The sequence below is a fragment of the Rhineura floridana genome, chromosome 7 (assembly GCF_030035675.1).
Source record: "Rhineura floridana isolate rRhiFlo1 chromosome 7, rRhiFlo1.hap2, whole genome shotgun sequence".
Lineage (NCBI taxonomy): Eukaryota > Metazoa > Chordata > Lepidosauria > Squamata > Rhineuridae > Rhineura > Rhineura floridana.
This window is the reverse complement of record NC_084486.1, coordinates 50,309,243-50,330,767: the sequence shown is the minus strand read 5'-3', so window position 1 is coordinate 50,330,767 and position 21,525 is coordinate 50,309,243. Positions and strand designations below refer to the sequence as shown.

Below are 21,525 nucleotides of genomic sequence, written 5' to 3'. Positions count from 1 at the left end.
AGCCACAGGGCAAATCTCGTGCAGCTGTGAGGGGGAAAGCAAAACCATACGTCCCCTCCTGCGCTGATCAGTCTTTGACCAGCACAACTGCAGGGCGGCCTGTCCCCCCTTCCAACTAAAGTCAGACAGCAAAAAGGCATGGGAAGAGATGTCAGCCTTGGACCCTGCCATCACCTCACTGATCCTAAAAGCTCCAAAAAACAGTGTAAATGCGGCCGCATGAAAAAGCAGTACCTCAAAAGATGAGGAACATAAATACTCCAATTGTATCAGGAGCCCTAATAAAATTTCTGGGTGCATAGGGGAGCAAGAATCTGAATTGGCAGGGTGTTCCCATGCCCAGCCTTCCAACATCTTACGGAGTCGGAAGTCATCTGAAAAATCCTGCAAACCGCATGACTTGGCCAAAAAGGATAGACCAGAGAGCTTACCTCTAATTGTCCTGACTGAAAGGCCCTTCTCCTGCCTCCCACACAAAACTCAATGAGGTGTTCCACTGGAATGGGCCACTGCTGTACATAGCCCCTTTCTGCCCTGAAAGCCAATAGCTCCCTACCTGCTCTCTGGTAGCTGGCCATAGTGCTGGGCGCAATGGACAAGCTTATTGCCCTCTCCGACTCAATTCGCCAATCTCCCATAGATCCAGTGGGACCACGTCCGGCTGAGCCTTGGCCCACGGCGCCAGGTGGTGAAATCTCTCCATCTGGTTCCATGACAGAGCATCAGCAATACTGTTATCAATACCAGGGACGTGGCGCGCCAGAAACAAAATGTTAAACTGGAGACATTGCAAAACAAAGGCCCGTACTAGGTGCATGACTCGGGGGTTCTTTGATGACAAGGAGTTAATAACGTGTACCGTGGACAGGTTGTCACACCAAAAGTGGACTGTGGAATCACGCAGCCTGTCCGGCCAAAGATGCACTTGCACCACTATTGGAAAAAATTCCAAGAGAGTCAAATCTCTAATCCAGCCTTCCTGGACCCAGGTCTGCGGCCAGCTACCATGGCTCCATGAGTCATTAAGAATCACACCGAAACCAAATGCCCCTGAGGCGTCGGAGTGCACCTGGAGTTCGGCCTCCAGGAGGCGGTCCCGCCTCCAAAAAGAAATCCCATTGAATTCCTGTAAGAACTTACCCCAGACCGACAGATCATCTTTGAGCGCACCCGAAAGCCTGATGTGATAATGAGGATAGGACACACCTGACATAGCGTCATAGACTCATCTCAAGAAAGCACGCCCCGGTGCAACCACCCTGCAGGCAAAGTTCAATGAACCCACCAGCTCCTATAGGGTGCGCAGGGTGACCCTCCTGGAAACCCGAACATGAGATATCTTCTCTCGCAGCAACTGCAATTTGGCAAGTGGGAGCCTACAGGACTGGGCCAACGTATCTATTTAGATCCCCAGGAATGTGATAATAGGGGATGGGCCTTCCGTTTTTTCCCCCGCCAGTGGGACTCCAAGTTCCCTTGACAGCTCCATAAAGTGATCCATAAGATCCTTGCACTCCCTCGTGTGCGCCCGTCCAGCAAATAAAAAATCATCCAAATAGTGGACCAGTGAATGTGATCCAGACCGCCTCCTTACTGCCCACTCCAGGAAAGAGCTAAAAAGCTCAAATACTGCGCATGAAATAGAGCAGCCCATGGGCAGTGCACGATCCACATAATAGTGATCCGCAAAAGCAAACCCCAATAGATCAAAATCTCCAGGATGGATGGGGAGGAGGCGGAATGTAGATTTTATGTCACACTTCCCCGTGACGGCACCCACACCGCAACTCCTAACCATGCTCACTGCACAGTCAAAAGGGGTGTAGTATACCGAACATAAGTGAGGTGGAATAAAATTGTTAACCGACTGCCCATGCGGATAGGAGAGGTGGTGAATGAGGCAGAACTCTCCCGGTGTCTTCTTAGGCACAATGCCCAGTGGCGAAACCCTAAGAGACGTGACGGGAGGGGAAGCAAAGGGGCCCAAAACTCGGCCCGCTTCCCTTTCTTTGTTAATCTTGTCCAGAGCAACCTGTTCCATGCCCAAGACAGACCTCAGGTTCCTAGACCGGAAGGCAGTCCGGGGCCCTGAATAAGGGATCCGAAAACCAGTTGAAAAGCACTCTAAAAGGCACCGAGGTTCATGAACTAAAGAATAAAAACTCAATAAGCGTTGCAATTCTGGTAACTTAATTGGGCTGGGGCCCTTTTCCTTGAGTTGTGCCTGGGGGTCCTTGCTTTCGTTGTCCATGGAAGTCCCTATTGCCACCTCGATAAGGCCGGTTCCTAGGGCAGGCAGCAGGTGCGTGTTGACCACCGCAGAGTGTACACTCATGCCTATACCGGCAAGAGTTCCTGCCACAGAAGCCACAGGAGCTGAACTCCCAGCACAGCAGGTGGGGTTGAACCCCCTGCCCTGCTGGCCCGCGGGAGGGAGCTGGTGCCAATTGCCTAGCCATGAGGTGGCCACTATCAGTCCTATCCCCAGCCACCAGCCTTGAATGAGACATGAACTGTAACCACAGTTCAGCCTCCTTCCTGTCCCATGGCAAGGATGCGTCATAGGCCGCCCTCATACGAAAAGCCTCATCGTAAGAGAGCCACGCCGACCCCATGAACTCTGTATAGCCCCGGTAGATAATATCCAGATACTTAATCAGGACCAAACCACGCTGTGGCTGTTTTTGCATGATCACCCCTATGTACGTAAAGTGGGCGGGGAGCCAGTTAGCCAAAGTGCGCTCAATCCGGCGCCTCTTGGGCCTCTCTACTTCCTTCTCATCCCCTTTTTCCCTGTCCCTCTTAGGCGGCTCCCTGTACAACAGGGAAAACAAGTCAATGTATTCCCCATTCCAAATTTTTTCCTTAGTTGCTGGAAGCAAATGGAAACCTAAAGGAGCAGACGTCTCTCCAAAAGGGATGGCGCACTCTTTAATATGCCCTAGGGGGTCACTAACACCCAGGTGAGCCATGGAAACCCCTGATGAAGCAGTGGGCTGGGAGGAAATGGCTTCCTCAACCACGGTTCCTGTTCAAGAAGATGCCCACACATGGTTGCAGGCCTCAAGCGACGAGGGGTGTAAGAGCTCCCACCTCTGTGTCCAGTGGGTCCGACAACCAGCCTACCACAAGGCCGAATGGGCCTTCTTATGAAAAAAACCCTAGTGGGGGGGTAATGCGCGACTGCCACTTCCCTTCCTAAATCGGGCCCGACCACTAGCCTCCCGCAAGGCCGAACAGCCTACTTATAAAGCCCTGATGGGGGGGAATGACGTGCCCACCTTCTCCCTCCCAGAATCGGGCCCGAAAAGCCCTGATAATGTGAATGCTTAAAACTTGGCTTCTGGCCGGGGGTGAAGATTCCTTCGGTGAAGGCCCGCCACGCCAGAGCCTCATGCACCTCAAAATGGCGCCCAAAACGCAGCAGTGCCACACCGCAGTTGCCGCCGCCGCAGTTGCCGCCGCCGCAGTTGCCACCGCCGCTGCCGCATATCTGAGCAGCGATACGAGCACTCCCGAACAAGGATGCTCCGAGCCAGAGCTGAAGATTTCTTCTATGAAGGCTGGCCACGCCGGAGCCTGTGTGCCTTCAAAATGGCGCCCGTCAAACCGCTGCCTCGCTCACTCCAAAATGGCGTCCCACACGACGCCGGAAGCACAGGCTCTGCCGCAAAATTTGAAGAGAGAGAGGGGGCAGCCGGCACGAGCCTAAATAAGCTCGGTCGCCCCGCCCACTCTAGCAGCGCGCCGCGATGTCACACCAGTCCGGCGCGCTTGCCCTCTCTCCAAATGGAGGCTCGGGATTCACCCCGGGCCGCAAACTATGCCCCGCGACCCGGTAAGTCCCAGGTGCGGAGCGGGGTTCCTGGTGATGTGTTTCTTCCAAGTATTTTAAGAGCAGCTTTCACCTCACATTCTAAAATTTCTGCTTTTTCATCATACGGTTCCTCTGTGAATGAATCTGTCATCCTGGCATCTCTTTTATAGAGTTCTTCAGTGTATTGCTTCCATCTTCCTTTTATTTCATCTCAGTCAGTCAGTGTGTTCCCCTGTTGATTATTCAACATCCCTACTCTTGGTTTAATTTTTCCTTTCAGTTCTCTAATCTTTTGGAACAGGGCTCTTGCTCTACCCTTTTTGTTATCCTCTTCTATTTCTATACAGTAACTATTGCAATAGCTCTCTTTGTCCCTACATACTAGTCGCTGTATTGTTGCATTTAGGATTCTGACCACGTTTCTATCTCCTTTTGCTTTCCTTCTCTCTTTAACCATTTTAAGAGTTTCTTCAGATCCATTGCGGTCTTTCTTTCTTTTTAACTAGAGGTATTGTCTTTTTGCATTCTTCCCTGATAACGTCTCTGACTTCATTCCATAGTTCTTCTGGTTCTCTGTCAACTAAGTTTAAAGCCTCTGTTCCTTATTTGATCTTTATATGCTTCTGGGATGTTATTTAAATTGTATTTTGGCATTATGATTGCTTCGTTGGTCATCTTTAGCTTTACTCTGATTTTTGATACGACCAGTTCATGATCTGTACCACAGTCTGCTCCTGGTCTTGTTTTTGCAGAAAGTATGGAACTTCTCCATCTCCTGCTACCAATTATATAATCAATTTGATTCCTATATTGACCATTTGGTGATGTCCATGTGTACAGTCATTTTTTCAGTTGCTCAAAAAATGTGTTTGCAAGAAACAAATTATTGGCTTCACAGAATTCAATAAGTCTTTCTCCTGCTTCATTTCTGTCTCCTAGGCCCCATTTCCCCACAATTCCTAATTCTTCTCTGTTCCCTACTTTTGCATTCCAATCCCTCATGATTATCAGCAAATCTTGTTTTGGTGTGTGATCAATTTCTTCCTGTACTTCTGCGTAAAATCTCTCCAATTCCTCTTCTTCTGCATTTGCCATTGGAGCATAGACTTGGATGATGGTTATGTTGATAGGTTTGCCATTTAATCTCATTGATATAACTCGCTCAGACCTTGCGTTGTAGCTCCTAATTGCTCTTGCTACATCACTTCTCACTATTAAAGCAACCCCATTTCTTCTTAATTTCTCATTTCCTGCATAAAATATTTTGTAGTTGCCTGATTGAAAATGTCCCGTTCCCATCCATTTTAGTTTGCTCACACCAAGTATTGTAATGTTGATGCATTCCATTTCTTGCTTGACAATTTCTAACTTTCCCTGGTTCATGCTTCTCACATTCCATGTTCCTATTGTGTGCGTCGTACAACTCCGGACTCTCCTTTCGCATGGTATATACTAATAATTGATATGGTACATGCATCCCTCGATTCCTTCACACATGGCATTCTGTGGTTTGGATGACATATAGCCTATTTTGTCATTGCTATTTAGAAAAGAAGGATACAACCTCAGCTCAGAGAACTGAAGCAGATATGGTTCTTTCAACCATAAAATTCTGTGATATACACTAGAAGCTATTTAAAAAGCATACACACCAAATATGATTCATACTGAATGTATCATATTGCATGTATATGCATACATGGGCAAAAGACAGGGATGTGAAATAATCTCACTGTATGATATCAAAATAATTTCCCAGAAGAAATGGTTGCTCATTTTATACCCATAGGCAAAAGTATGTAATTTATTCACCTGATGTTTTAAAATTGTTTTTCCCTGTCAATGTTCCTTTGGAAATCTGCATGCATATCTAGGATTGTTCTACAATGCATGCCCTGAATACAATAGGCTGGGATTCTCTATTACACACTCAACTTCAGGCAATAGGTGATACATAAAGTTCCTGCAACTTATTAAGTATATGCAATTCATTTTTAAATATATAAAGAACAACAACATGAAGGTTTGAGGTTATCCAAACTTTCATTAAAAGCGTGGTATTCTCAATTAAAATTAAAACATAAAATATATGCATGAGAGTACATCACCTTTCTTTGAATGAGGACTGGATAATTGTAATGGCCTCAGCTAAGCCTCTGTTTTCAAGGACAATGCAAGCTCATATAATATTTTCCCTTGGGAATGAAAGAAACCAGGAAGATGAGAATGGGGCCTTTTCTCCTTTCAGGCAGCAGCTTCTACTCAAAAGCTGTTATTATGTAAATGCAAGTTTGAGTGGCAAACTTTTGTTTTTCAAATTCACTTAGCTAAATTAGATGAAAATGTTTCCATAGGTTGACTAAGAGAAATTTATCAATGATGGGCAGCGTAATCCAAAGCCTGGCTACAGCAGAAGGTGAACAGTTTTTTACACATGTTTTGCTGCATCATCTCCAGACTGGCACATCAGTGGGCCCAAAGGTCAAGCCCATCAGGGGATCCAAGCTGCTGGGACTCTCCCCCAAATAGGGATGGGGGAGAAATTTGATTCAGTTCACATTTAAAGCAAATCTATCAAACTTGCACTTTCCAAAACAAAATGAGAACTTAACACAGCCATCCTTTGAAATCCACACTTATCCAAATTTTCTGATGCAGTTCTCCAATCAGTGTTAACAAAAATGCATATATTAGAGGAAAGTATATCAGAAAATAACATGCAGAAATGCATTATGTTAGGAGAAATTGCTTGCAAAACTGTGTACATTAATCAAAACTGCATACAAAACTTTTATTAGGAGAAATTCACACTAAAATGAGGATTTTTTATTAAAAATGTGCAGATTGCTGCAGAAATGTGGAGAAGTAAATTTAAGATTGGAAAAACAAGAAACTGAGAGAACTGAAAGCAAAAGATCCTTCCGTCCCTACCCCCATATGGCCCGTATTTTGGCTCTCCCTCCTGCCTATCACTGGCAGGAAAAGTGCCAGCAAGAGCTTAATAGGATGATGCTAAGGCCTCTCCTGTGGTGGAGCCCTCTGCTAGCAGTACTCCTCTCTGCTGGTGGAGGCCAGGAGAGACAACACGATGCATCATCCTAACCCCACATGCCAACACTATTGAGGGGCTAGAATTGTACTCTAAAGGCTCCTCCGGATGACCTGTTTATTGAGCATTCATCTTGATTTGCTTGCACAAAGCTTACATAGTAGTCGACTATGTCCAGTTTTTACTGAGCATTCATCCTGATTTGTTTATGGGTGGTGGTTATATTACAATAAGCATTGATCCGGCATTCACCCTGATTTGTTTGCAGGGTGTTTACACATCTTGCAATGAATCCTTCTTTCATCCCACACTTGACAATGCACTTTCCTGTCACTTTCCAAACTGCAAAAAGGCTGTTTTGTTTTGTTTCAGTAGATTTGTTACATTAGGGCGACAGAGCAATTTAAATGCACAAACCTTCAGTATATGTTTGAACCTCTCTTGCAAAAAAAAAAAAAAAGGTCTAGAGGCACCATTCCATCCTATACATTTCTATTCAGAATGGAGCAACACTTCCTGACTAGGTGGACGTTTTCAGAGCAATTATTCAAAAGTGGCTAAAGGTGGCTCTTTAAATATTCATAAACAAGAGTGAGAGCATTCTGTTTAAGCCTACTAACAAACTATTTAATTATTTTATTATTTGATTTATATCCCGTCCTTCCTCCCAGCAGGAGACCAGAGAGGAACTACAGAGAGGAACCCATACTCATAAACTACAGATAATTTGTTATGCAGTGCAGAGGTGGAGGAGGTTAGATCTTGGAGCTCATGCTTGCTCCTTCCTCATTAATACAAGCCTACATGTAATCTCTTTCACGCAGGTGTAACCTAACCCCATGGTCTCTCATCCAGCTTCCCTTGCCATCTATGCCACCATGCATGCTGCCATATTATTGATCACTGAAAACATATATACCTGGGTCTTATCTTTCAAGCAGTGGGGAAAGGTGGCATAAAAATAAAGAAAAAGAAGCTAGAGATAAGTGGAAGTAGGGGACTATGCACAGAGGAAGCTTCTAAACATTGAAGTTATTCTGCACACTGAATTCAATAATTCAGATTTAAGACTCGAATCTTGGTGAAAACATGTGTGCACAGCTTTCCTTGTTGTAAAAATATTGATAGTGATAGCAATATATGATTACTACTTCCTGATGAGGAACTTCACTTCCTAAAGGAAAGGAAACAGATATATTAGAAGTGGGCAGCAAAATAGAAGTCTGCCCAACTTTTGAAAGAAAGAAAGCAGTCAGTTACTGGCTGAATTTGGATAATAAGATTTCATCTTACTAAGCCAAAATATGAAGGACTTTTGTGTACTACACACAGCTGCTTTGCTCTTCCCTCTGCAGAAGCAACTAAACAAGCCAGGAAGCTACAGTGAACTACAGTTGCCCATTGCATCTGAAACTGGGTACTATAGTTATTGGCTTCCAAACAAGCCAGGGTATCAAATCATTTTTAAAGGATGGCTTCATATCCTGGTTTGCTTGGAAGACATTAACCATAAATGCACTTAAACCATTACTGCAAGGATTTAGGCTTGTGCAATGGAACTTCCCCCCTCCTCCCCCATGTGCACGTCCCACCCTCTCCAAATCTCCTCTGGAGGGTTTAGGGAACCCCCAGAACAGATTTAGGTGCAGCGCAGGGGGAGGAAAGGGAGGAAGTTCTGTTGTGCAAGGATAAATCCTTGTGTTAATGGAACAAGTGACTTAGTACTACTTTGGATAAAACCATAGTTTCCAGGTTTGGAATCAATGGGAAACTATAGTTAACTGCAGCTTCCTGGTTTGTTGCACTGTTTGGGCAAAGGGAGGGGCAAATCATCTGCATGTGGCTGCAGGAGGCTTGTTCATGTCCCAGCTTATTAAGCCGAGAAATCATCCAAGTGTGGCCATAGTATTTGCCAACAGAAATAAAAATTATAATTATTTGCACTTTTTGCATAGTGCTGCTCTTGTGAAATATTTCAAAGTAATTGCTAACTGACCTTTAATTAACCTAGCAATAAGAAGTCTATTGGCAGCCGCTAGAGGTTTCTAGGAGTTACATTTCTGCTGAAAGAATTGGATGTCATTGTCTTATACGACTGACAAACATGAGACAAAATAGACAGCACTCCACACAAAGGAAGCTTTATGATTCCAACAATGACGTTTGAAAGAAAAATAAAGGACAATACCTTAGTTTTATCATATAAAGCATGATTATCCAACACCATTTTCTTTTCATGGGTAGCATATCGCCGAAGGTCACGTTCAAATTGCTGTACACACATAAAAGTTTCAACATTATAATATAAACCAAAATGAATCTCTAAATTCAAACATGCTTACATGACACCTTTTAAGAAGAAATTGTGTTTTCAGTTTTAAGTAAAAAGGAAGTATTCACAGCACTTGATTTACCAAAGACTGGTGTTGAAACATACTTTCCTGGCTTGAAATTGATGCATTCAGTTCCACCTGCATCAATTCCATCTCCTTTGAAATACTGGAGTAAGCATGATCTCTTAAAGCAGTATTAAAAGAATGAGAAAGGCAGAATCACCATTTACAAGGAAGTCTATCAAACCCCCCCATTATTACACAGATATCATTAAGAAATATGAAACTGCGATCATGCATTACCCTCTTTTCTATAATGAATGTAGCCTGCAGTTCATGCGAGTTCCATAATGGATGCTCATCCAGAGGGATTGTTTTTTGACATGCAATACTACATCACATTAGCTTTGTCTGATACTAACTGCCTTGCTGATTGCTATAGTTTTATAAGAAGAGATAGTTTAATTTAAACACATACTGGACTCCATTTGCTTATGACTCACACAATTTGTCTGAGTCAAAAAAGCATAGGTGTTTGCACTTTTCCGGTGAGTACAGAAGTTTGCAAAGTGCTTGGCAATAGCTGTCTCAAGGTATTCAAGCCACTGCCAAAGGAATATATTGCACATAGTGTTGTTTTCAGGCATTCCTATTTCTATGCAGAACTAAGTTCCGCAGAGTTTGATGGGGGTTGCTTCCATGCAAGTGTGTATAGGATTGTTACCTTAATCTACGCTATGCTACGGCAAAGGGCCATATCAGCTTCTCTGCCACAAATACAAATACTATGCAAATACCATTTCTGGGATATAGAATTGGGAGGAAACACACTGAAGGTTTACTGTTCTTATGCTTTAATTTAAGAGGTCCTAGAAACTAGAAGTTCCCTTTCATTTTGAAAGAACAAGAAACTTGGCTTCTCAAGCATCTCTTCTCTTAGAAGCTTTATAGAAAACTTATCTTTTAACAAAATATGTTCCTAGTTTTCCTAGTTGGGGGAAAGTGTTTGAAAATGTTCTGGAAAGGTTTGCCACAAACTCAGGGAAGGGAAATGTCTCGAAATTGGTTCCAACTGGTTCATCATTTCCTGAAATATTTAAAATTCTACAAACCACCAATGTGCCAAAGATGCACATTTTTTTAAAAAAAATCAGAACTTCCTTAGAGGTTTTTTTTAACAACTGCATTTTGTAACAATATCAACCATTTTTCCTCACATCTGGGACATTGTTACACTAAGTTGACTTCACTATAGGAAATAGCAATACGGACAGACAAATCCATTTATGGACAGCTGGACTACCTTCCTGATGTATTGGAACAAAAAATTTCAAGACAATGTACATCCACATAAGTTGTTTATTTATTATAAGAAGTGATTGTGTTTGGATGGGTTATTGAGCACATATTTTTCTCTGGTGTAATTTAATAAATAAAAATCAACCATTTTTTAAACACCCAGCACAACCACTGAATTGTTACAGTGTAATAGATAGAAAATTGATCCTGGAAGAGGGAGATATCAGTTCAAATCCCTGATAAACTACAAAATCAATGGCTAATCTTAGTCAAGTCAGTTTTTCACAGACTATTCAAAAGATAAAATAGCACTCTGAACTCTTTGGAAGAAGAATGAGATGTACATTAAAAACCCACTGTGAACAGGGGGAAACAATAAGAAAACAAAATAATGTTCCGATATCTGAATCAGCTTACTATGCTGCATTATCAACATTTCAGTTAATATCCCAAATAGGAAAAACTGAGATCACTTACCCTGGATCCAGACCAACCTAACAGAGCAAATGCATACTGTTCAAAAGGGCTTACAACCAGATCCACACGAATTGCTTTCCAGTCTTTTTTTTCTTCCTCAGCAGAAGCAACTGATATAATGGAACTGCCATGATCCACTTTTCCCTTGTGTAATTTTAAAATTATAAAGCATTTCTGAAAATGATCGAAAGCATCAACTTTTCTGCTTGGCAGCTTTGTCTTTTCAAATGTGGATTCAATAAGATCATAGTATAAAAGCAATCCCTAGAAAGAACACATAATTCACAATTAATTACTTTAATTAATTAATAACCTAACAGATATATATCACTTGAATATCAGATGGATCAGGGGCTAAAATCAGAAGATTAGCAATATGGGGTGGAACCAAACTGACAGCTAGCCTTACGGCAACCATTGGACCACCTAAGGTCAATCTAAGGACTATCTTGCCCCGAGGTGAGGAGAAAGAGAAGACAGATAAGCCTATGAGCTGCTTATCATTTAGCTTTCCACTGTTCCAACTGAGGTGGCCTCTCCCTCCCACAACCATCATCTTGGGACCATCTTGCTTTGATGGGGTGGGAGAAGAAAAGGCAGAACAAGGCAATATAACCACCATCTAGCTCCCACCAGCTCCCACCATCTCTCTCCTCCAAATGCCACCCCACAGGGCTACTTAAGAACCTCCTTGCCTCAAAGAGAGGTGAGATCTAGCTTTCAAAAAGCTTTTTCTCCTTCCAGTTTCTTTTTACATAGTTGTAACTGATGCTTATTGTTTCAATATTTTTATGTAAACTGCTTTGTGAAGTTTGCATGAAAAGTGGTATGTAAATATATCGTAATGACTTAATAAATACGGTGGTAGGGCCTTTTGGTGTAGATGGGTCTCTCAAGCATCATTTCATTTAATAGGAACCATGTAAATTGGGCAAAAAAAGATGCAGTGAGTCCCTATACCAGCCTCGCTACTTCGTAAGTGACTGTGAAATTAGTGAATGTAGGAATCACATCCACATCTATGTGGTTCCTCCAGACAGATACTGCAGAGCAGCATGGAAACTTGAAACACTGAGTCTACTCCAGCAGTCTATGATTTGGGCCTTTCAAAACCTGAGAGGAAAATCTCCAGTAGATATAATGGCAGAATACTATTCCATAAATTATTGAATTATAAACTCCTATCCTCATCTGTGTATTGCTAGGTAGAAAGTTTTCAGTTATGCAAATATGAGAATCCAAAAATGAGTCCAAAATGTAGTTCTAACTAACAGCGTCCAGATTAAAGCTGTAATTCTATATCTGTCTTCCACTTGGGGGCAATCCCCATTGAATTCAATGGAATTTACTTCTGTAAATGTTATTATCACAGAAAGATGGCAAACAATGGTTCAAAACTTCTGATGTAGCTGTCAGGTGAAATACATCACTTCTGTACAGCAGGAGTAACTGCAAAATGCAGCCTACAGGCTGTAGGTAGACTAAAAGGTCATATTTATACTGTTCATAGACCTTTGCCATAGAACTCCTGGTTGAAATGCAATTAAGGCCACCATTTATCATCAGAGTTAGACAGAGCATAATAGTGTTGTGTGCACTTAAGCTCATTTATTTCAATGAGTTGAATCGCCTTTAATTCTCTGATAGAGCCTTGTATTTCAAACCCTCGAGAACACAGGAGCTTATTTACGTCAAATGTTGTAACATAAAGGTACCTAATAATAAAAAGTTCAAATTCATAGTCCTTCCAGAAATCACTATCTTGAATTGGAAGAGAAAAAATACATCCATGCCAATCATGTGCAGAGTGGCAATCATCACTATTCTACTTGCGCTATGCAAATTATATTTATTTTTATTTATTAATTTATTTATTAAATTTATATACCGCCCGACTAGCGATAGCTCTCTGGGCGGTGAACATAAAATAGTATAAAAATACAATGAATAACAAAATAATATTAAAATACAATCAACAATACAATAAACATTTTTAAAATTAGATCAATGTAACTTAAAATGCTTCAGAGAATAGGAAGGTTTTGACCTGGCGCCGGAAGGAAAGCAGAGTCGGCGCCAGGCGTACTTCCTCAGGGAGACTGTTCCATAGTTCGGGGGCCACCACTGAGAAGGCCCTAGATCTTGTCATCACCCTCCGGGCCTCCCTGTGAGTTGGAACCCGGAGGAGGGCCTTCGTAGCAGAACGTAGTGCACGGGCCGGTTCATATCGGAAGAGGCGTTCCGCAAGGTATCGTGGTCCCGCACCGTATAAGGCTTTATAGGTTAACACCAACACTTTGAATCTAGCCCGGAAACATATTGGCAACCAGTGCAAGCTGGCCAGAACAGGTGTTATATGCTCGGACCGCTTGGTCCTTGTCAGCAATCTGGCCGCCGCATTTTGCACTAGTTGTAGCTTCCGAACTGTCTTCAAAGGTAGCCCTACGTAAAGCGCATTACAGTAATCCAAACGTGAGGTTACCAGAGCATGTACCACTGATGTAAGGTCCTCTTTACTCAAATAGGGACGTAGCTGGGCTACCAACCGAAGTTGGTAAAACGCATTCCTAACCACCGAGGCTACTTGAGCCTCAAGTGAGAGGGAAGAGTCTAAAAAGACTCCCAGACTACGAACCTGGTCCTTTAGGGGGAGTGTAACCCCGTCCAGGACAGGGTATATATCCACCATCCGATCAGAGAACCCGTCCACCAACAGCATCTCAGTCTTGTCTGGATTGAGCTTCAGTTTGTTAACTCTCATCCAGTCCATTGTCGAGGCCAGGCAACGGTTCAGCAAATCGACAGCCTCACCTGAAGAAGATGAAAAGGAGAAGTAGAGCTGCGTGTCATCAGCATACTGATGACAACGCACTCCAAAACTCCTGATGACCTCTCCCAACGGCTTCATGTAGATATTAAAAAGCAGAGGGGACAAAACTGACCCCTGCGGGACCCCATATTGGAGAGCCCGCGGTGTCGAGCAATGTTCCCCAAGCACTACCTTCTGGAGACGACCCGCCAAGTAGGAGCGGAACCACTGCCAAGCAGTACCTCCAACTCCCAACTCCGCGAGCCTCTCCAGAAGGATACCATGGTCGATGGTATCAAAAGCCGCTGAGAGATCAAGGAGAATCAACAGAGTTACACTCCCTCTGTCTCTTTCCCGACATAGGTCATCGTACAGGGCGACCAAGGCTGTCTCAGTGCCAAAACCGGGCCTAAAACCCGATTGAAATGGATCTAGATAATCAGTTTCATCCAATAGCGCCTGGAGCTGGCCAGCAACCACCCGTTCCAAGACCTTGCCCAGGAATGGAACATTCGCCACTGGCCTGTAGCTGTTAAAATTGTCTGGGTCCAAGGAAGGCTTTTTCAGGAGTGGTCTCACCACTGCCTCTTTCAGACAGCCCGGGACCACTCCCTCTCGTAAAGAGGCATTTATCACTTCCTTGGCCCAGCTACCTGTTCCATTCCTGCTAGTTTTTATCAGCCAGGAGGGGCAAGGATCCAGTACCGAAGTGGTTGCACGTACCTGTCCAAGCACCTTGTCCACGTCCTCGAGTTGAACCAACTGAAGCTCATCCAACAAAACAGGACAAGACTGTGCTCCGGACACCTCACTAGGATCTACTGCTATAACTTGAGAGTCTAGGTCCCGGCGGATACATGAGATCTTATTCTGGAAGTGATCGGCAAACTGATTACAGCGGGCCTCCGATGATTCCACCGTGTCCGGAGGGTTTGAATGGAGAAGCCCCCGGACAACTCGAAAGAGCTCCGCTGGGCGGCAAAGAGATGATTTAATAGTGGCAGCAAAATGATGTTTTTTAGCTGCCTTCACTGCTCTTACATAGAGCTTAGTCGAAGCACTAACCAGCGCATAATTGTATCCGTCGGGAGTTCGTCTCCATTTCCGCTCAAGCCTCCTCCTATCTTGCTTCATCGCTCTCAGCTCCGGAGTATACCATGGAGCTGTATGAGCTCTACACAGGAGAGGGCGTGCAGGAGCGATCGTGTTTACAGCCCGGGTCATCTCCGTATTCCACAGAGCGACCAGGGCTTCAGCAGGAGCGCCAGTCCTATCAGCCGGAAAATCCCCCAGAGCCCTTTGAAAACCTTCAGGATCCATTAGTCTCCGGGGGCGGACCATTTTAATAAGTCCCCCACCCTTGCAGAGGGAAGAGGTTACTGAAAGTCTAAACTTCAGCAAGCAGTGGTCTGTCCATGACAAAGGGAGTGTTGTAAAACTCCCCATATCCAGATCACTTTCCCCATGCTCAGTAGCAAAAACAAGGTCTAGAGTGTGCCCCGATACATGTGTTGGACCACTAACATATTGAGACAGCCCCATGGCTGTCATGGAAGCCATGAAGTCCTGAGCCGCGCCAGACAAAGTGGTCTCGGCATGAATGTTGAAATCCCCCAGTACTATTAGTCTGGGGGACCTCAACAATATATCCGAGACCACTTCCGCCAGCTCAGTTAGGGAAGCCATTGGGCAGCAAGGTGGGCGGTACACCAAAAGGATTCCCAGCCTGTCCCTCTGGCCCAACACAAGGTGCAAACACTCCAGGCCAGTAACTGAATGAACATGGTGCTTGGTGAGTGAGATGGAACTCTTATAGACGACAGCAACCCCACCTCCCCGACCCTCAGATCTACCATGATGCTGGACCAGGTACCCCGGTGGGCAGAGCTGAGAGAGACCAACTCCTCCCTGCTCACCCACCCAGGTCTCGGTTATACATGCCAGATCGGCTGCCTCATCCACAATCAAATCGTGGACGAGGGAGGTTTTATTATATACCGATCTGGCATTTAATAACAGCAACTGGAGATCTGAGAGTTGGCTGATAGGACTACCAACGACCTTGCGGGTGTGGGAAGGACCGGAACAAGGCACAGCCACAACATGTCTGGACCGCGTTCCCCTTACCTTGCATGTCCTTCTCACAGCGCCATACCTTCCTTTGCCCGTCACTACGGCAATTGGGGCCCCCTCAAGTCTCCCCGCCTGATGGATAAAACTCTCTCTGAAGCACATAATACAACTAAAATATACAACAATTAAACGTATAAAAACAGCTATATATACAGCCATATATACAGCATATAAACAGACATACATTCATATAATCAGGCACCCATTCATCTCAACTTGCATCAACACACCAACAAAAGTAAAAAAAAGAAAAAGAAAGGAGCAGCACAGCAGCAGCAGCCTCTCCTTCCCTTGGGGCAATGCTTTCTTTCTCCTGCAGGGCCTGGGTCTCCCAGGCCACCTCAGCCAGCCGGCTTATGTATCCCTCCAAAGAGGGACAGGTGGTAAGAATCAGTCCTGGCTGGCTGGGTACCTGGGGCCTGGTCCTGCCAGGCAGAAGTCCCTCTGGGAAGGGTGGTGGAGGTGGTGGTCCCGCAGCAGCAGCAGCCTCTCCTTCCCTTGGGGCGATGCTTTCTTTCTCCTGCAGGGCCTGGGTCTCCCAGGCCACCTCAGCCAGCCAGCTTATGTATCCCTCCAAAGAGGGACAGGTGGTAAGAATCAGTCCTGGCTGGCTGGGTACCTGGGGCCTGGTCCTGCCAGGCAGAAGTCCCTCTGGGAAGGGTGGTGGAGGTGGTGGTCCCGCAGCAGCAGCAGCAGCAGCCTCTCCTTCCCTTGGGGCGATGCTTTCTTTCTCCTGCAGGGCCTGGGTCTCCCAGGCCACCTCAGCCAGCCGGCTTATGTATCCCTCCAAAGAGGGACAGGTGGTAAGAATCAGTCCTGGCTGGCTGGGTACCTGGGGCCTGGTCCTGCCAGGCAGAAGTCCCTCTGGGAAGGGTGGTGGAGGTGGTGGTCCCGCAGCAGCAGCAGCAGCAGCAGCAGCAGCAGCAGCAGCAGCAGCAGCAGCAGCAGCAGCAGCAGCAGCCTCTCCTTCCCTTGGGGCGATGCTTTCTTTCTCCTGCAGGGCCTGGGTCTCCCAGGCCACCTCAGCCAGCCAGCTTATGTATCCCTCCAAAGAGGGACAGGTGGTAAGAATCAGTCCTGGCTGGCTGGGTACCTGGGGCCTGGTCCTGCCAGGCAGAAGTCCCTCTGGGAAGGGTGGTGGAGGTGGTGGTCCCGCAGCAGCAGCAGCAGCCTCTCCTTCCCTTGGGGCGATGCTTTCTTTCTCCTGCAGGGCCTGGGTCTCCCAGGCCACCTCAGCCAGCCGGCTTATGTATCCCTCCAAAGAGGGACAGGTGGTAAGAATCAGTCCTGGCTGGCTGGGTACCTGGGGCCTGGTCCTGCCAGGCAGAAGTCCCTCTGGGAAGGGTGGTGGAGGTGGTGGTCTCGCAGCAGCAGCAGCAGCAGCAGCCTCTCCTTCCCTTGGGGCGATGCTTTCTTTCTCCTGCAGGGCCTGGGTCTCTATATATTAATTGTATAGGGGTTTCAAACCAACTTTTACTCTGTCATCTCTACTGACACTATTTGATATTTGCTTGCTACCCATTTCTTAATCTGTTGTAATGATTGGATACCTGTGTTACCCCTGACTTTCCTGTGACATATGGCACTGCATTCTGATGCCTCAAGGGAAGGGTTGGGCAGAAGGTAGATTGAGGGTAGATCTATGGATGGTTTGTAGTTGGTTGGCCAAGGTTCTTTAGACCCAGTTGCTTAACAATGACTAAAAGGGACTGTAGCTCAGTGGAAGGTTCATGTCCTGCATGCAGAAGGTGCTGGGTTCAGTCTCTTGCATCTCCAGGTAAAGGGATCAGCTAGCAGGTAAAGGGAAAACCTTTCTCTGCCTCTGATCCTAGAGAGCTGCTGCCAGTGAAAAATAGACAGGACTGTGCTAGATGGACAAACGGTATAAGGCAGTTTCCTGTCCCCCCACCAACAGATGTCTGTTTCCCTCTCTACTCCCATCCTCCTATGAATTCGACTTATAATCCATGATCTGTACATGAAGATTTATAGTTCTATAAGGAGGCCATTCCAATGTATGTCTCATGTACTGCAGTATGCAATTGTATGGTATAGACATTATGTTAATTATTAGCATATATTGTTTGTTATTTTCTATGCTGTAAACCACCCTTGGGTCTCATGATGGGCGGTATATAAATTTAATAAAATAAATAAATTGTTCCACCCCTTGAAGCAGTGAAGGCTGGTGCCCACTGGACCTAATGGATCTGCTAGCAGGTAACAGGGGCATGGCCAATGAGGGGTCACAGGGATATGGCCAAGTTGTTCTGGTTTTGTCCCCATCTTCCTACCTTGCAAAGATACTGTGGACACTTAAGCATTGCAGTTTTATAAACAGCACCTTATTAAACTGTAAAGTATCTTACTTTGGTTCAGAAAGGATCCCTGCTGTCACATTTGCTTCTCTGCTGAGATAAATGCTGTGTGGCCCCCACCTGTTCTGGTTCTCTCCCAATCCTCCTTTGCAAAGACATAGTGGGCACAAATACTTGACACCTAAGTGTCCTACCTTGATTCAGAAGGGGTCACTGCTGTCACAATTTCTAATGTGGGTTCATGCCACAATAACTGTACATTACTCAGAAGCAAATCCTGCTGAATTCTATCAGAACTGCTCCCTGGTAAGTATGTATAGGATTGCACCCTAAATTGGTTAGTTTTAAAGGTGCCACAGACAAGGGAACCCATACATTTTTAGACCTAACAGGAATACCATTCTCCATCTTATTAACTTCTATATCATTCTTTCCAGAATGTGGAATAAGGTGGAGGGATGTTAGGGCTCATCTACATGGTGGTTTAGTGTGTGTTTGGCGCTACTCACATCTTTTAATTCACATGGTTCACATGATATTACTGGCAAACAGAAGCTATCATCCAATTTTCCCCCTGTAAATCCATACTTACCCAACCCTTTTATAATACAAAAAGAGAAGGAAAAAACGTCTTCACTCCATATCTCTAGTGCTTGCAGACACTGTGCTCTGATGCTTTTTGTTGGGTGTGTCAATCGTTTCCCTCTCCAAGCCCACTCCCTCCTCCTCCCTTTGTTATTTCCTGTAGGCTGAAAAGCAACCTTCAGCTGCTCTCCCCCTTTCTGCTGGCCTTTTTTATGTTGCTGCAAATGGTGCATTGTTTTTCTTTTCTCCCTAACTTGTGAGCAAAAGCATAACTCTGCTCAAACAGACATTTGTATTTCAGCGCTATCATACCAGTGAAAATACAAATAATCACACTTCCAGGGTTTTTTTTAATGAATGAATGAATGAATATCTTTATTGCTCATAGCCATTGGCCACCACAATAGAATACAACAAATAACAGAAAGCTGCAGTTTCCAACAATAAGAAAACAGAGCTAACAAACATAAAAATAACAGGGCAACATATATTAAAATACGGATTAACCTAGATACTAAAAACAAGCGCATTACCGCCAATACCAAGGTACAATTTAAAAACATTTTTTAAAAAAGTAAAATCAGGGTAAAAGTTTTTGGAGTCTGGCTCTGATTTTGCCTGCAGCCAAGGCAAACTTTGCTACTTGGGTGGTTATAGAAATGTCACTACCAACAAGAAGGATGCAAATTTGTTCCAAACTTGATCTGTTCGACAGTAGATGAAGAATGGAAGAGATAAATTTAAACCTTGGGGCTTTGTACAAAGGACAGCTTAATAGGTAGTGTACAATGTCCTCGACTTCACCGGATTGACAGATACAGAGTCGTTGATGTACTGGGACCTTTGCGTACCTTCCACCCAGAAAGGCCGAGGGCATGGACTGAAAGCGTAATGCAGTAAAAGATTTTCTCAAGGTTTCTACAGATAAAAAAGTAAAATATTGCTCCATACCGAAACTTTTTTTAAAAAGAGGATACCACAAGGAAAAAGAGGTTTGGTTAGATGCCTGGAGATCCCATCTTTTAGAATAAAGGTAAATTCTTTCCTTGAGAAGATTTTTCACTCGCAAGGAAGAGTGGGCAGGTAAGGTTTCTGTGTTAATCCTGTAAACAGACAGGCTAGCTTTGGTCCGCTTGAACCAAGTAATAGAAGATGGGTTCTGTATTTGTTCTAGGAGACATTTCTTAGGGAGGCGAGAATCATCCATACATGCCAGCTTAAGCCAATACTGAGCAAAGACCGCATGCACAGAAGATTCTACAGAATGAAGTCCGGTTTCTGTTCTTAAAAGGGCTGCAGGTGTGCCTAGCGGGAGAGCTAGAATGGATCTTAAAAAGGAATTCTGAACAATCTCTAAAGAGGAAATATTTGCATGCCCCCAAATCTCAGCCCCATAGAGGAGCTGTGGGACGACTTTTCTACGAAATGCCTCTATGACAGGGAAGACCAAACTCCCACCTTTAAATTTGTAAAAACGAAGGAGCGCATGGACCAATTGTGAAACCTTCAACTTAACTGAGTCAAAATGTGGTTTCCATGCAAGGTTAGGATTGAACCAAGACCTAAATATCTAGAGCTGCGATGCTGTTCTATCAATTTATCGTTTAGTTTCCACACATGGGTTTTCCTTTTCTTCCCAAACACTACCACATTTGATTTAACATGATTAATCAATAACTGTTCCTTGGAACAAAATTTACCCAAGCTTCTTAATAACTTCCTCATTCCAACTTGTGCGATAGATATCAGGACTAAATCATCTGAATATAATAAAACCGACAACTTAACATCTAAAATTGTGGCTGGAAAAAAATATGGGCCGCTCAGATCTTGAATAATATTATTAATATAAAAATTAAAAAGAAAGGGGGCTAAGAGGCAGCCTTGACGTACCCCTCTCGAAGTGGGAATGGGTTCTGATAAGAGACCATTTGCACCGAGTCTGACCCTAAGGGAGGTGTTAGAGTGCAACATTTGAATTAAATAAAGTAGCCTTCTATCTATATTAGTAGAGGCTAGCTTTTGCCAAAGGCAGCCTCTATCAATGAGGTCAAAAGCTGAAGTATGATCAACAAAAGGGACAAATAATTCTTCCCTAGCGTTTAATGAATATTTCTGGATTAAATGAAGGAGAGTGAAACATTGATCTATAGTGGATTTTCCCTTAATAAATCCCGCTTGTTCTTCGTCGAGAACCGAGTTCTTAGCGGCCCAAGCTTCCAATTTGGCTAACAAATATTTCGCATAAATTTTGGCTACCACATCCAATAGGCTAATTGGCCTAAAAGATTTTGGGTCCGCTTTAGAGCCCCTTTTGTGAATGGGGACTACTATACTTACTCCCCACCACTGTGGGACTCTTCCCTGTTGGTTGATAAAGGTAAAGATCTTAGCGAGAACAGGAGACCACCAGTCGGGGTTGGATTTAAACAGTTCCACCGGTAACATATCCTCACCCGGAGCCTTTTTGACAGGGAGGGAGTTAATCAGGGCGGATATTTCTTGTGAAGTAACTGGTTCCCAATCAGGACAAGAATAAAAGAGGGAAGAATTTAAACCACAACAGGTATCTGTAAGGGGACTTACATTTGGAAGGGTAAAAAGAGCAGAAACGTGTGCACACCATTGATCCAAAGTAATTTGATTATCCACAGGACTATACTCCCCCTTTAGTCCTTTTGTCAGCAGGGCCCAAAACCTCGTCG

General features: G+C 44.5%; 1 protein-coding gene across 4 annotated transcripts in view; it reads right to left on the bottom strand.

The window, feature by feature from the left end:
* Positions 1-21,525, bottom strand: part of DNTT (DNA nucleotidylexotransferase) — a 230,529-nt gene that overhangs the window by 26,761 nt on the left and 182,243 nt on the right. For all 4 annotated transcript variants that reach the window (XM_061635584.1, XM_061635583.1, XM_061635585.1 and 1 more), the window contains 2 exons: positions 10,976-11,239; positions 9,055-9,138 (listed from right to left, as the gene is read on the bottom strand). In XM_061635584.1, the coding sequence (XP_061491568.1) occupies positions 9,055-9,138; positions 10,976-11,239 (348 nt within the window). The remainder of the gene's footprint in view (positions 1-9,054; positions 9,139-10,975; positions 11,240-21,525) is intronic.